The following is a 13,970-nucleotide window of genomic DNA, read 5'->3' as shown; positions in this document are numbered from 1 at the left end:
TTAAATTTTTGAAGAAAATTTCTGTAACGTATTTGTAGATAAAAAGAGATAAAATAAAAAAACGACCTTCCATTTCTTAGGTTTTTTTTGTTTGATGATCTCGCCACATAAGTTTGAATCTTACTGCGTGGAAGATGGAAATGAAATTTTTGTAGCGTATAATAAATGGCATGCTTGACCGGTACTCGAACCCGGAACGTCGCTACCACTCCACCTTGATGATCGGTAAATTATTATTACGAGTTGAGTTATCAAGCTTCAAACAAATCGACAATCGTATAACACGACTTAAGTAAATGCTCGCTCGTCACACGTTTCATGAAACGCATTGACATCGAATAAAACAGGTTTTAAAAGTACGTAAGACCGATAATAGGGTAAGAAAGGAATCTTTGCCGGTATAATAACGTACTTTTTTTTTCTTTTCAACATTCTCAATTTATTCTTTTAAAAAAAAATATTTGTTCGTAAGTACGACTAGCACTAGATAGGGAATCTTGGAGAGCTGCATCAAACCAGTCAAATGACTGAAGACAAAAAAAAAGAAAAAGAAAAAAGAAAAAAAAATGTCTTCAGTCATTTGACTGGTTTGATGCAGCTCTCCAAGATTCCCTATCTAGTGCTAGTCGTACTTACGAACAATTATTTTTTTTTAAAGAATAAATTGAGAATGTTGATTTGAAATTAGCGGTACCAGATTATTATCGATTATCTATCTGTAGGGAATTTTGTTATGAAACGGGGTCGTTTTTAAGATTTCACCGTCTTATTTTATCTCGTATTATTTCCCTCGTGCTTGGCCTGGCATAATGACTATTATGAATCGGTTCATTATGATGTATATTTTCTTGCGAGACGATCAGGATGTCGAGTTATATTTTTCCTTTTTTGTTTCGTTAAATTGTATTTAAGTTTAATTTTACGATTACTTTTTAAATTATTTAAATATGTTTTTTGCACGTAAAGTTCATTTTCATAAGTATATGTCTTTTAAATCTTATTTACTCCGGCCTACACCTTTTCCCTGACTTTTTGCTGAGAAATTACATTTTGTTTTCTTTGTGCGCGGTTGGGTTTTTATTTATCTGCTCTTCTTACTAATAGCAGTTTCCGTCGATATACGGATATATGACGAGTATTTAATATCGAGAGTTCATCTTTTATTAAATCGAGTTAAAACATTAAAATATCTTCTTTTTTAAATTTTAATATTGCATGTCGATCATTTTTTCGTTTAAAAATATTATAACGACGAATGACGAATAAAATTAATTTTCTGAATTTTAATATTTAACAGAATAGGGCATCAAAGGATTTTTATTTAAAATACATATACAATGACCCTTCCCCGATCTCGATAACTTTTCCGAATCGTACTCTCATTATATTCGGAAAACTTATCGTCCCGATATTATTAAAATGTATATAAAAACAATTTCCACCTCATTCGGTTTTTAATCGATAAAGAATTACAGTTTTAAAACAAAAAATTAGTTGAAAACGATAAACATAAATTATTAACCTCCGATTAAAAATAAAAATAAAAATATGGTGCTCTATAAATTACAATAATTTTTTCAAAACGTATTAAACAGCTAAAATATTTAATAAATATTATTACAGGCTAAAATAGGATTCGACTGGTCGTTTTGACAATAGGGTATGTATAACGAGTGCCGTAATGGTAACGAAATCGATTCTTAACGTCTAGAAACGCGGGTACAGTCGACCCCATAAACGACGCCTTAACTCCTTTATAGCAGGGGCTGTAATGTAACATCATTATTCTCAGAGAAAGCGACTCCTCCTATTCATCGCAGGACCTGAACATCAATCCTTTTTTGCTTGGTCTTTTATCTGATTAATTTTTAGTGACGGTTATATAGTTACATATTTGTTTTTAGTTAAAGATGTACGGAGTTGGGGGATTGCGTTCCGGTCTTTTGTAGGTCGGGTTTTGAAGTATTTTTCTCGGGTTATTTTTTGGGATATTAACTATATGTTTGCATCCTTCTCCTGATGCGATTCCCCTTCAGTCCATCCATTGAAGGCCTTTTGGTCTAGTAGGAATGTGCCTGACAGGGCCCTAGTTTTGTGGAGGATCCGATGCACTCCCTTCGCGTTTGGTGTCTATAGGCGGTTGCCTGACTGATAATTGTAAGATGAAGGAAGGATACTGAATCTAAGTTTTGGAGATTCTGGAACGGAACGCAAGGATGTCGGAGGGTGCAACCCCTCCTACTTTTCGCAATATACGGACTTGTGTCCTTTGCTGCTGGGTGATTCTACTATACTGGCAGGTTATTAATAGGAGATGGCGTTGATTCGTTTCGTTGGGATGGTAGTTTGGAGATTCTACTTCGTCATCTTATATATCAGCATTCTGAGCCGGGATGAATTGTGGGACGGTCCTTTTGCTTCTTTTTTTTTGTGCCTGACTCTCCATGTTTATTGGTTGTAAATATTTACAGCCGTAACTTTAGAAAGGCCTGTAAGCCCCGGAAAGGGCATTACAGTAGAGTATTGATTCTCAAACTTTTCGCCCACCGCTCACATTGAGAATCGAACATTTTATAGCGCCCCCAAAATTTTTAAATTTACCATCTGTTAAAAGTAATATTGCTGTTTTTAAGATGCGCTCTTAAAATTAATTGCAATTATTGTTTTTAAATGTGGCATATCCTATTTCTGAGTTGAAACTTACATTTTAAATGAGAGCAATTAAAATGCATATTTAATCATATTTGGAAGTATTTTTATTAAAATTGCTTTCAAAAAAATTACAATTGTATCTGTATAGTTATATAACAACACTAGTGATATTCAGTATACAATAAAATAATTAAAACAAAGCTTTCATTTGAAAAATTACACTTACATTAATGTGAAGGATAAATCTGATGTGTTTTAACGAGTTTGTTAATATCAGGCTCGAATTTACGTAGAAACAGTCGTAAGTCGCCGCATTCGGTAAAAGATAGCCGATTTCTCTTTTTGCTTAGCAACGTTGCTACAGCACCAAATCCACGTTCAGACAAATACGATGATCAGAATGCCATCAGAAATCGTTGAACAATCGACCATATCCAGGGTACAGTTGCGGGATTGGCTTTTGCAGCCAAAATCCTTGGTAACCATTCATGAATTTTATTTTTATTTCTTCGTTTGTTGTCAGTTATACAAGTTGTTCTAACTGGGATGATCCTGCTGTGTTGAAATTTGAAAAAGGATCAGACACCCAGTCTGGTATGTCCATATTTAAAATGTCCTGGAATTGTTCTTTGAAATCACTGAAATCACTCTTATTTCATTAACTGCTCTGATAACATATTGCAGTGATGTATGCAGGCGTTCAGTCAGGTTTCTCGCAACTAACCCATCGGGTTGGTCTAGTGGTGAACGCGTCTTCCCAAATCAGCTGATTTGGAAGTCGACAGTTCCAGCGTTCAGTCAGTTATTTTTACACGGATTTGAATACTAGATCGTGGATACCGGTGTTCTTTCGTGGTTGGGTTTTAATTAATCACACATCTCAGGAATGGACGAACTGAGACTGTACAAGACTACAGTTCATTACACTCATACATATCATCCTCATTCATCCTCTGAAGTATTATCTGAAAGGTAATCACCGGAGGTTAAACAGGAAAAGAAAGAAGGTTTCTCGCAACTAAATGTTGGCGATGAATGACGCAATGTACAGCAAGCACGTCTGGAACTTTATTTTTTAAGTACGCTATGAAGTCTTTGTCATATCCGGAGCGTCATCAGTAGCAATTGACATAATATTCTTCAAAAGAATTTCCTTTTCGTCACAAAACGTTTCCAGTGTATTATATATGGTTTCTCCCTTTGCATCTGTCTCTAAATTTCTAGAAAACAATAGTTCTTGACATATTTTCTCATCTTTGATAAACCTCACGTATGACAACAACAGCGCTTCATTAGTTGGGCCAACTGAATTGAAAAGCGGCAAGTCCTCAGATGATTGCATAATGATCTTCAATATTTTCAGCCATCTCATCAATTCGTCTTTGCCCAGAACTATTGCTCGAAGGAATTTTTCGGATAATATCTGCCGCTGGTTTATGGAGCACAGTGGTTATTACTTATTTTACTGCCGGTAAAATTAAATGTTCCACAATAGTGTGTGATTTGCCTGTTATAGTAATAACAATAAGATGTACGAAGCTCGCAGTCCGTCATCTTCCTCCTTGGAAGCTGCTGGAAAAGGTTTTGATATAGTTGGCTGAGCTACGTACTTGTTTTCCAGGTCTTGAAAATAGGCCACATCTTTGTCTTTCTTACCTGATTGCTTTTTATTAAAATGATCTTGCCGCCTGGAAGGCTTCATCGCTTCATTTGAAATATTTTTTTGACAAATAAGGCACATTGGCGATGATGGATTTGTGGGATTTTTCGATAAATCCGTATTTAATTTATTCCGCTGTTTCTGTATTGACGTTTCTTCTTTTTTGCTTCCGACATGGCTTTGACTTCACAAATACGTGAGTAAAAGATTGACTTTAAAAAACCTGCTACCGTTTGCACGGAAAAATACTAATGAATATAAAACAATTACTGCCTTCGTATAGGTTTGAAATGCAACACGCACCGACAGGAATAATCATGCAATTACTCGTTTACTGCATATGACAGAATTCGTACTGAGCAAGTTAGAACAAGCACCTATAATCCTGTCAATTTATACAGGATTGGACAAATCGCGTTGTTTAAGTCGTACATACCTAGATCAGGAGGTATGCAGCATTAAAGATAAAAGTGGCCTTTTCTCTTTAAAGTGGAATATTTCGGTTCAGAAAAATCGTAGAGAGACATAAAAAAAAAGAAATTAAAGCTAAAGTCTTAAACCTTTAGACGATTTTAATGCAGTTTACTGAAAAAATTCGTTTCCCCCATGCGCTCGATCAAACACGAAGAAAAAGTTTCAAATTTTTAAAACGTTTGGTCTCACTGATGTTTTTTTAATTTGATGATTTTTGAAATCTGAAGTATAATATCAAAAAGTAGAGTATTCAAGCTTTAATTTTTTTCATTCGTCTCTAAGCCTCTTAGTTGCAAAGTTAAAGTAGTTTGAATACAATCATTTTTTATCAAAATATGTGTCCGTTTAATTTTTTGTACTAGTGTTGGTAAAGATGTCCTTGCCGGTGAAGATGAAGTTTGCTGTCGTATCTGCAGTACCTATAACAGACCGGAAACAAAAAAAAGGGGAGAAGGGATAAAGACAGTTTTTAATGTTTATTTATTATTTTTTGTAGTAAAAAAAACCCGGTGAACAGTCTGTTGATGCCGGTCCTAGTTAACACTGACCTTCCGACTTGAAGTCATCTGGTGTTTTCAGTGAGTGGTTTCCCCGTGCGTCTATGAGAAAAACCAACCTCGGCTTGCAATCTAGGATTGCCGATATCAGTTACCACGTACCTTCTGATCTGAAGTCTTCTGGTGTTTTCATTTAGTGGTATTTCCCCGTGCGTCTATAAAAAAGGACAGAACACTTCATAGCAAGGCTTCCGACCTGGTTGGGCTTGTCTGATTTCTCAGGGCTCTTTAAGTCTTGGTGTTTCGTAAGATCTTTTCCTTCATGTGGAATTGGAGCCTGTCTGTTGATATTCCTGAGATTCTGGTGTTCGGACACGATAACTCTTCCAAAGAGTCTGTGCGCTTGTACCAGACCCACTTCCGATACGGTTTTATACAGGCATCGTATGTAATCGTGTTAAATGTTTATTGGCACGCCGTCTCCCCTCTGTGTGCAAAGCGGAATATACGAAGTAAGATGTTCTGTTCGGTCTCGTACCGGACAGTTCGAACTAAGTTTACATTAAATACCGGAGAGCTACTTGCGTCATAAGTCGTATGAAAAACTTTGCGTATTATTTAAATAATAGTTTTTAGATTTCGTGCGTAACAGATAAAGTTGATAAAGGGAAAGATGATTTACTGTATGCGTGAAAATATGTTTATCTATCGAAATTACAGAGGAGGAAATCGATGAACGAGCAGAAGCGGGAAAATTCTTTTAGCTGTAATTTATTTTAAATTTAATTTAATAGCTTTATAACGTGACCGAGTAAAATTAAACTTTTTGGTAAGTCACGGTCTATAAAATGTCGTATGCGAGTCTTTAACCTATCGACTTAAACAGTGTCGAGTATTATACTAAATATATATATATTTATTTGTACTATACCTATTTTTTGAAAAGCCTGTAAACATCCATAACATTTTTTGGAAAAAGTAGAATTACGGTTTCAGTAATTTACGTATTTTAGTGAATCTATGCACGATTACGACTAATATTTCCTACTCTTACGGGCTGTTTTAGCACATTGGCTTAGAAAATAGAAGTTTGGTGCTAAATTAAAAGGATTTAACCGGAAAATCTAATTTTATGTTCCGACAAAAAAGCCGGAAACATTTTACAAAAACATCGTGCGACGGACAAACTTTTCGTGACGGACCGTTCGTACATTCCATTCGCAGATAGAATTCGAAATCGACTTGATTACACGAATCTGTTATCTAAGTACGGGCATAAAATATTTTCTTGAGCTCAAACCGGCAAAGGAAAACAAACACTCGTATTCTGTATTTGCCCGAGTTGAAGTCGAGTTCTCGGCTAATTTATTAGCAAAACTCGAATTCTTTTTCATCGATCATCCGGTTCGTTTTATGTTGTTCTTCATTACTTTCTATCCCGTTCTAATCTTTTTAATTTCAATTAGTAAGCGTATTTTCGTAAATTATTCGCTTTATATATTTTAATCTTTGTCTCGTGTTTGGTTCTTGCCGTATAGACTAGTTTGTAATGTAGGTTTTTACTAGATTTTTTAAAAGTTTTATTAGGTCGTAATAATACGAGTATAACGTCTCCTGCGTTCTACTTCCGATACGGGTATGGGCGATTTCATCACTCCTTTCATAATTACGAAAGAATAACAATTTTGGGCGGTAATCCTGTTGCGATTAATACAATTACTGTATTAAAGTAGGCCGTAAATTTAATAATTAACATTTAACATTTAGTTAATTAGTCGGTCATAATCCATATGATTTTTTTTTCTTTAAATTTGTTTATTTAAAACTAATTTTTGCGATTAGATAAATATAAATACATCATACTTTTTCTGTTTCATTTTAACTTAACTTTTGTTCTTGGACGAGCTGTACAAATCGTGCCGGATGTTAATTTAATATTTTATTCAGACTAAGACTTCTGTATTCGATTGACCTTACAGTTAAAGCTATCGGATTCACGTCACATAACTTAAATGTGCCTGACTGTACTTATTTCCTGTTCGATTTAATTAACACCGATCATATAATTTACTATGGTCAAATTAGTCTTTAATTCTACGGTATTACTGTAAAATTAATCCTTCCTCGGGGACAGCGATCGTTGTAAACCGTCAGTTATTGAGGGCGTATTTTATCGTACGATAGGAAGAACGTCACCGGCTCATTACTTCCAAAGAAAATTTACTTTTTGGATATTACATTTTAGAGGAGAAATACGAGGCCCGGCTTTACCCGACCGGTACAACCTAGTCGAGAGGTAATACTTAGCTAGCTTATTCGGAGCGGTGCTCGGTGGTCCTAGCGTAGGATCTAGGACTAATAGTCGCCCTCCCTACTGCTAGAAAGTACCGGAGATAAGCTAGGGCATTGGTCGTCACGATTTTTACAGTACCTACCCGCAGACAAACATGTGAAGAATATGAAAAAGAGGAGGTAGGAAATCGAACGATCAACCCTTAGAGAAAACGTCCGATTGGTACTGTTTCACTGGCTCTTCGCGATCGCACCGATTTGTTTTCTGTGCGCGAATGAACCCTGCCGGACTTTCAAAAAATTGTTCCTTCGGCAACACTACAGTACCGTAATAAGCTACGTCGTTTCGAGGATATTGTGTTGCTCTTGAATTATCCGATAGGACTGATCGCCGGGAAAATCCATGATCTGTCGTTTATGAATCGGATATACTGCCACTCAAGGGTATATAATGGATCAAGCGACGTCGTAATATGTGCAAGATGTAATTGCCGCCTCACAGTCGGGCATATACTCGTTGTTTGTGTGCGTTTTGATGCCGTGCGGCGTAAGTTTAAATTATCTCTCTGTAAACGCTGGTGTTATTGATGGACAAAAATAACCGCTTGGTTTTTTGCGAAGCATTTAATAAATGATCGACTCTTCGTGTGATTTTATTCGTGTTACTATCTTTTTTCCTGCAGGAAGGAGCTGTAATGAACCCCTTATACACCTTTACTTGCACTGTTTAGTTTTGTTTTTATGTAATTGTAGATAAAGTATTTTTTTATAGTTTATAATGGTTATAGGCCTCTACACCAGAATTGTTCTTATTTCTTTTATCTGTGATATTTTTGTTTCCGTTGTAGCTTTTATTTAGAGTTATTTAGTCGTATTGTTTGGTTGTGCTATTTATTATTTGTTTTGTATATATTTATGATTTTTATAGCGGGCGACGATTAGTTTACATGCTTTTCCCCTCTCTAAAAAACTTTTTTCTGATTTCAGTATCAGAACAGAACTGTTTCGTGTTTATTGTTTTATTATCTGGTATAGTCTCTTAATTTAATTATCACTGAAGGAATATGTACGCTGTGCGGTCTTACGGCCTGCACAATACACCGATACGCTACGTTTTTCACAGTTCTCGATTCTGAATGGCCGCTTTTTGTCGAGGCGGGTTTTACATTTCGAAAGACGAATTAAATTTACTCGTATTAAACAGCCCGTTCTTCCCTCGGCAGGGGCAGGCCTAAAACATGACACTTAGCCTCTCTCATCGGCTTTCTTCTCATTTCGTTTGCGATTATCACTTCGTAAAAGAACTTAACTTTTTAATATCGATCGTTTTTTTTTATCGAAGTTCCCAGATATTTAACTCGCGAGTATATAAAAACGTGACCTTTTCTTCCGTGTAACGTAAAATATCGTATCGTAATATCAGCCGAGTTAATCGTACCTAACGAATTTTGCAATGTTTAACGATCGCTCCGATAGAACTCGTCCGATCTAAGAAAACGAATTATCTTTTCACTTTTAAACGGATAATGCCATTTTGTTATCGAAAAATCGGCAAAACATTACACGGTATAAAACATCCATTACTGTAACACGAACGGTACAGATGCACCCGATTACGGAAAATTAGAGAATTTTAATTCTTTGTCATTTGTCCAATAATTGTTTCTCCAGTAATTCATACTCTAAAAAATTAATGAACACTGACGACTGTATCTCCGTAAAAACGAAATATTTCCGTGTGTGCGTGTACGGGGTCCCCCGCTCGCGTTCTGACTTCTGCCTTCGAGAAAGATTGCGCTGACAATAATTAAGCGTTCAAATTTTTTTGTTTATTATCGATAAGCATAGGTTTCAATTTTTCTTCGGTTACACAGAAACGAAGACAAACCGACAGCGATATTTCTTCGGCGTTTTTCTTTCGTTTAAAATCGTCAACCATCGATTTTTGTGGCGGCTGTTATAAATATGAACCGCTTTCGTCTCCGATAAACACATTTTTTGGTTTGAACTGCGAACAAAGCTATAATCGTTTTCATAAAATGTTTCGCAATTTTCGTTCGTGTCAGTCGATATTTCGATCGGAGTATCGAATCACGGGCGCTTTCTTCATAAAGTTTTTGTCTTTATTATTTCTGGGTACTTGGAAATTTTTCTTTTTCTTTTTACGTTACCATTTTCTAACTTTTTCTGTCAGAATCTGTAAATTCATTTTGTCCTTTCTTTTCGATTCCGATTCGTTAAATCGAAATAACGCCAAAGTTTCTGTTCCGTCTGAATTTTATTTTTATTTTGTGTTTGCTATTCATCTGAATTGTTTTCTTTTGCGCATTAAAGCTTATAAAAAGATCGTATTTACAACGGGCAAACTCCAAGGAAACGCCAAAATATTGTAGCGTTTTAATTTTTAATTATAGCAAAATAAATCTAAGTGTTTTATATTCTTTCAAATTAGGCATAATTTATTTATGCGTTGGTAAATTGTTATTGGTTTTTTCATTGTAAATAATTCTTTTATTAATTTGTACGCTATGTAATTCGGTCAGAACTCTTCACGTTTTATTAAACACAGCCATGTTAGTAGGAAAAGAATACTCCATTGTATCGTCAGATTCCTTTGTGTTTATTTTTATACGGTCCTGAATAAATACCTACGGTCAGTACACAAAAACCGCTCAACATGATGGTGCATTTCTATACTTTTATCTGTTCCGTATAAGCGGGTTAAATTTCAAAAAAAGAGCGATAGTACCCCGATAGGATGAAATAAAACAGTCGAATGTGCGTTTTAAATAAATTTCATAATTTTATTCTTGCTCACAAAATTAAAAACGGAATAAATGATTATTTTCTTTTTTTTTGGGTCGCGTTCATTATTCCTCCCCGGACAAACATTATCGATATTCATAAGTAGGTTTATTTTAACCTCCTTTGTAGGCATAGTAATACATAATGTCTATTTTTACTAAATCAATTTTTTTTTGTTTACAAAAGTTGGGAATTTTTTAACTTCTGTTATAAAATATTAATCTGCAGAATTATTATTATAGGATGAAAACAAATTCATAAAATATTAAGTATTTAGTTTTCGACACAGACTCGTTAAAGAAACATGCGCGATCTTTCTTTTAAAAATTACACAAAACATTAATTGTAACAAATGATTTTTTTCTTTGCTACCGATTTGATAAAGAAAAAGTCGCTCTCAGTTTATCAGATAGAATTATAAAGTAGTGAAAGTGAAATCGACAGTTTAACCGTACAGATTAAATCGAACAGAAAACAAACAATCTAGAGTATGTGCCCTGAGAGTAATATGCTACTGTGTTCAAATCTTAAAGATCTGTTGCGTCAAATTTTCTTTTACTTACGGGATATTCTTTCTCTGCGCGCGCACGCATGCGTGTAGAGATCGGTTTAAAAAGAGATGAACTAGTTTTGATCGTACTTTTCGAATGCTTTTATTTACTGAGACACAAGGTAACTTATTTGTCGCTGGTGATGAAACGAATACGTGTCGAACCGAACGGTACTTTTAAATCTCGAGAATCTTATTAGCCCTCTCGCAGGTAAATTTTTATTTTAATCTACTGTAATCGGCTAAATTTTACAAAAAAAACGTAATTTTTTAATTAATAATTAATTACAAAAAGTTTGTAATCATCGGAAAAATGCATTTTAATGATTTTTTGTATGACATTTAAAAATTTTTTATTGAAAATTATGCTCGTTATGAAGAGATATTTTTTTTTAAATTGGTATGTCGTTTTTTAAACGATTGATTTTAACATCAGGAGATTCAGTTTTGTTGTAAACCATGTCGAACGTGTAGTTTTTGAGTGTCGGTGAGGACGTTTATCGGCACAATAGGGGATTTTATATCGGGGCCCGTGGAGGCGGTGAGCCGTACATAACCGAATGAAAAGGTGCAAGATTTCACCGTTGGTAGTTATTTTAATAGTCTACCTCTAAATAACATGAAACTTCCCTTATTATTTTTTTGACTGCGTATTTTAATGATTTTTGTTGGATGTTTTAATGTGCCAATATTTGATTTATCCGTTTGGTAATAATAATTATGCATTTTTTAGAAGTAAAATTATATGAATTTTTTTATATATTCCGAGGATTTTCATGAGAATCGGTGCAGACTTAGCTCTGAAAGACCAGACCACGCCTCCTCGTGAGTCTGCCCCGATCTGTAAGTGTAAATGTGGATTTGACATATTTTAAACATTGTTTATGTTTTTTGAGAATTAAATAAAAAATGAAAAATTATTTTTAGTATCACGTTTGTGTTGCAGGAGTCTACAGCGAAAACATTACCATCGATGTCCAGCCTACCTACAAAGTAGTGCAGATCGGGGATCCGGTCGTCATGTTGTGCAGAGTGAGTAAAACAAATATTTATGTTGTAAGTCACGTTTTAAAAGTTACATTATATTTCATTAAATAATTTATACGATTGTAAGTCTTGTACATCGCAGAACGTATGCGAAATAGGGCTAATATTTTTTTAATTTTGTGTGTGCCGATAAGTTTTTTTTACAGTTTTTGAGAATCGGTTTCTCTAAACTTGAGTAGCGGGTTTAGGATTCCAAAATCAGGAGTAATTTAATTCTACAGTAGTTTTATTTACTTTTTTAATTTGAACTTGTGAAAGAGGATTCACTTATTAAATGCTGCACGCTGCCCAAAAAGGAGTGTAATGTATTTAGCGTGTATGTATGTATATATTTTCCACTGTAGCAGCTCAACAGCCGAACCGATTTAAATATATGATTCCGCGTTGGAATTCTTACATTCTCGGGAGTGTCATAGGCTTTATAAATGTGTATGTGTATAATATAATATGTGTTTGCCGGTGGAAGCACAAACTTTAATGAATTATGAACTGTGAGCTGAGTTTCAACTGAATGATTCGAATTATAATAATATAATTAAATTTTTTTTTTGTCTTCAGTCATTTGACTGGTTTGATGCAGCTCTCCAAAATTCCCTATCTAGTGCTAGTCGTTTCATTTCGGTATACCATCTACATCCTACATCCCTAACAATTTGTTTTACATATTCCAAACGTGGCCTGCCTACACAATTTTTTCCTTCTACCTGTCCTTCCAATATCAAAGCGACTATTCCAGGATGCCTTAGTATGTGGCCTATAAGTCTGTCTCTTCTTTTAACTATATTTTTCCAAATGCTTCTTTCTTCATCTATTTGCCGCAATACCTCTTCATTTGTCACTTTATCCACCCATCTGATTTTTAACATTCTCCTATAGCACCGCATTTCAAAAGCTTCTAATCTTTTCTTCTCAGATACTCCGATTGTCCAAGTTTCACTTCCATATAAAGCGACACTCTAAACATACACTTTCAAAAATCTTTTCCTGACATTTAAATTAATTTTTGATGTAAACAAATTATATTTCTTACTGAAGGCTCGTTTAGTTTGTGCTATTCGGCATTTTATATCGCTCCTGCTTCGTCCATCTTTAGTAATTCTACTTCCCAAATAACAAAATTCTTCTACCTCCATAATCTTTTCTCCTATTTTCACATTCAGTGGTCCATTTTTGTTATTTCTACTACATTTCATTACTTTTGTTTTGAGCTTGTTAATTTTTATGCGGTAGTTCTTGCGTAGGACTTCATCTATGCCGTTCATTGTTTCTTCTAAATCCTTTTTACTCTCGGCTAGAATTACTATATCATCAGCAAATCGTAGCATCTTTATCTTTTCACCTTGTACTGTTACTCCGAATCAAATTTAAAATATAATTAAATTTACGTTAAATAAAATAATGTATTAAATAAATTTAAAAAAAATGTCTGTTTAATAATAATAATGGGCTTCTCGTGGGAACTGCATGTGAGGCTAGAGCGGTGAGTTGATGCGAGAGCCTCGTGCGAGGCTAGACCAATCACCATCAACTGGTAACAAAAGGGTTGCCCCTGAGGAGCTGTTTTGAGAGGTGCAACGGGGTGCTCTTATAATATCTCTGCAAACAGTCGTCCGATTTTCAAAATTCAAACGGGGCATTTGCTAATGTAATAGAAAATCACGATGGAACCAAACCAGAACAAAAATTAACTGATACGCTCAGAAATGGACCTTATTACACGATTGCCCAAAAAGGAGTATAATGTATCCAAGGTGTATGTATGTATGTTTGTTCCACCGTAGCAGCTCAACGGCTGAACCGATTTAGATGTATGTCCCCGCGTTGGAATTCTTACCGTTACGTAGAGTGTCATAGGTTTTATATATAAATAAATTTAAAAAATTTGAAAACAAAATTATACTATATAAAAAATTGTCACCCGCACGTTCTTTAATTATCATCCTGTATTAGAAATTATCCTATATTAAAGAGCAATCTGTCAGCAATGGTTTTT

At 34.7% G+C, this 13,970-nt stretch overlaps 1 protein-coding gene across 2 annotated transcripts in view; it reads left to right on the top strand.

The window, feature by feature from the left end:
- The window catches only part of Fas3 (fasciclin 3), a 154,426-nt gene that overhangs the window by 64,941 nt on the left and 75,515 nt on the right, over positions 1-13,970 (top strand). For both annotated transcript variants that reach the window (XM_075363106.1, XM_075363107.1), the window contains exon 2: positions 11,877-11,962. In XM_075363106.1, coding sequence (XP_075219221.1) covers positions 11,877-11,962 — 86 coding nt within the window. The remainder of the gene's footprint in view (positions 1-11,876; positions 11,963-13,970) is intronic.

Source organism: Lycorma delicatula, chromosome 4 (genome assembly GCF_047948215.1).
Source record: "Lycorma delicatula isolate Av1 chromosome 4, ASM4794821v1, whole genome shotgun sequence".
NCBI lineage: Eukaryota > Metazoa > Arthropoda > Insecta > Hemiptera > Fulgoridae > Lycorma > Lycorma delicatula.
The sequence above is the reverse complement of the archived record's forward strand: the minus strand, read 5'-3'. Positions and strand labels throughout refer to the sequence as shown.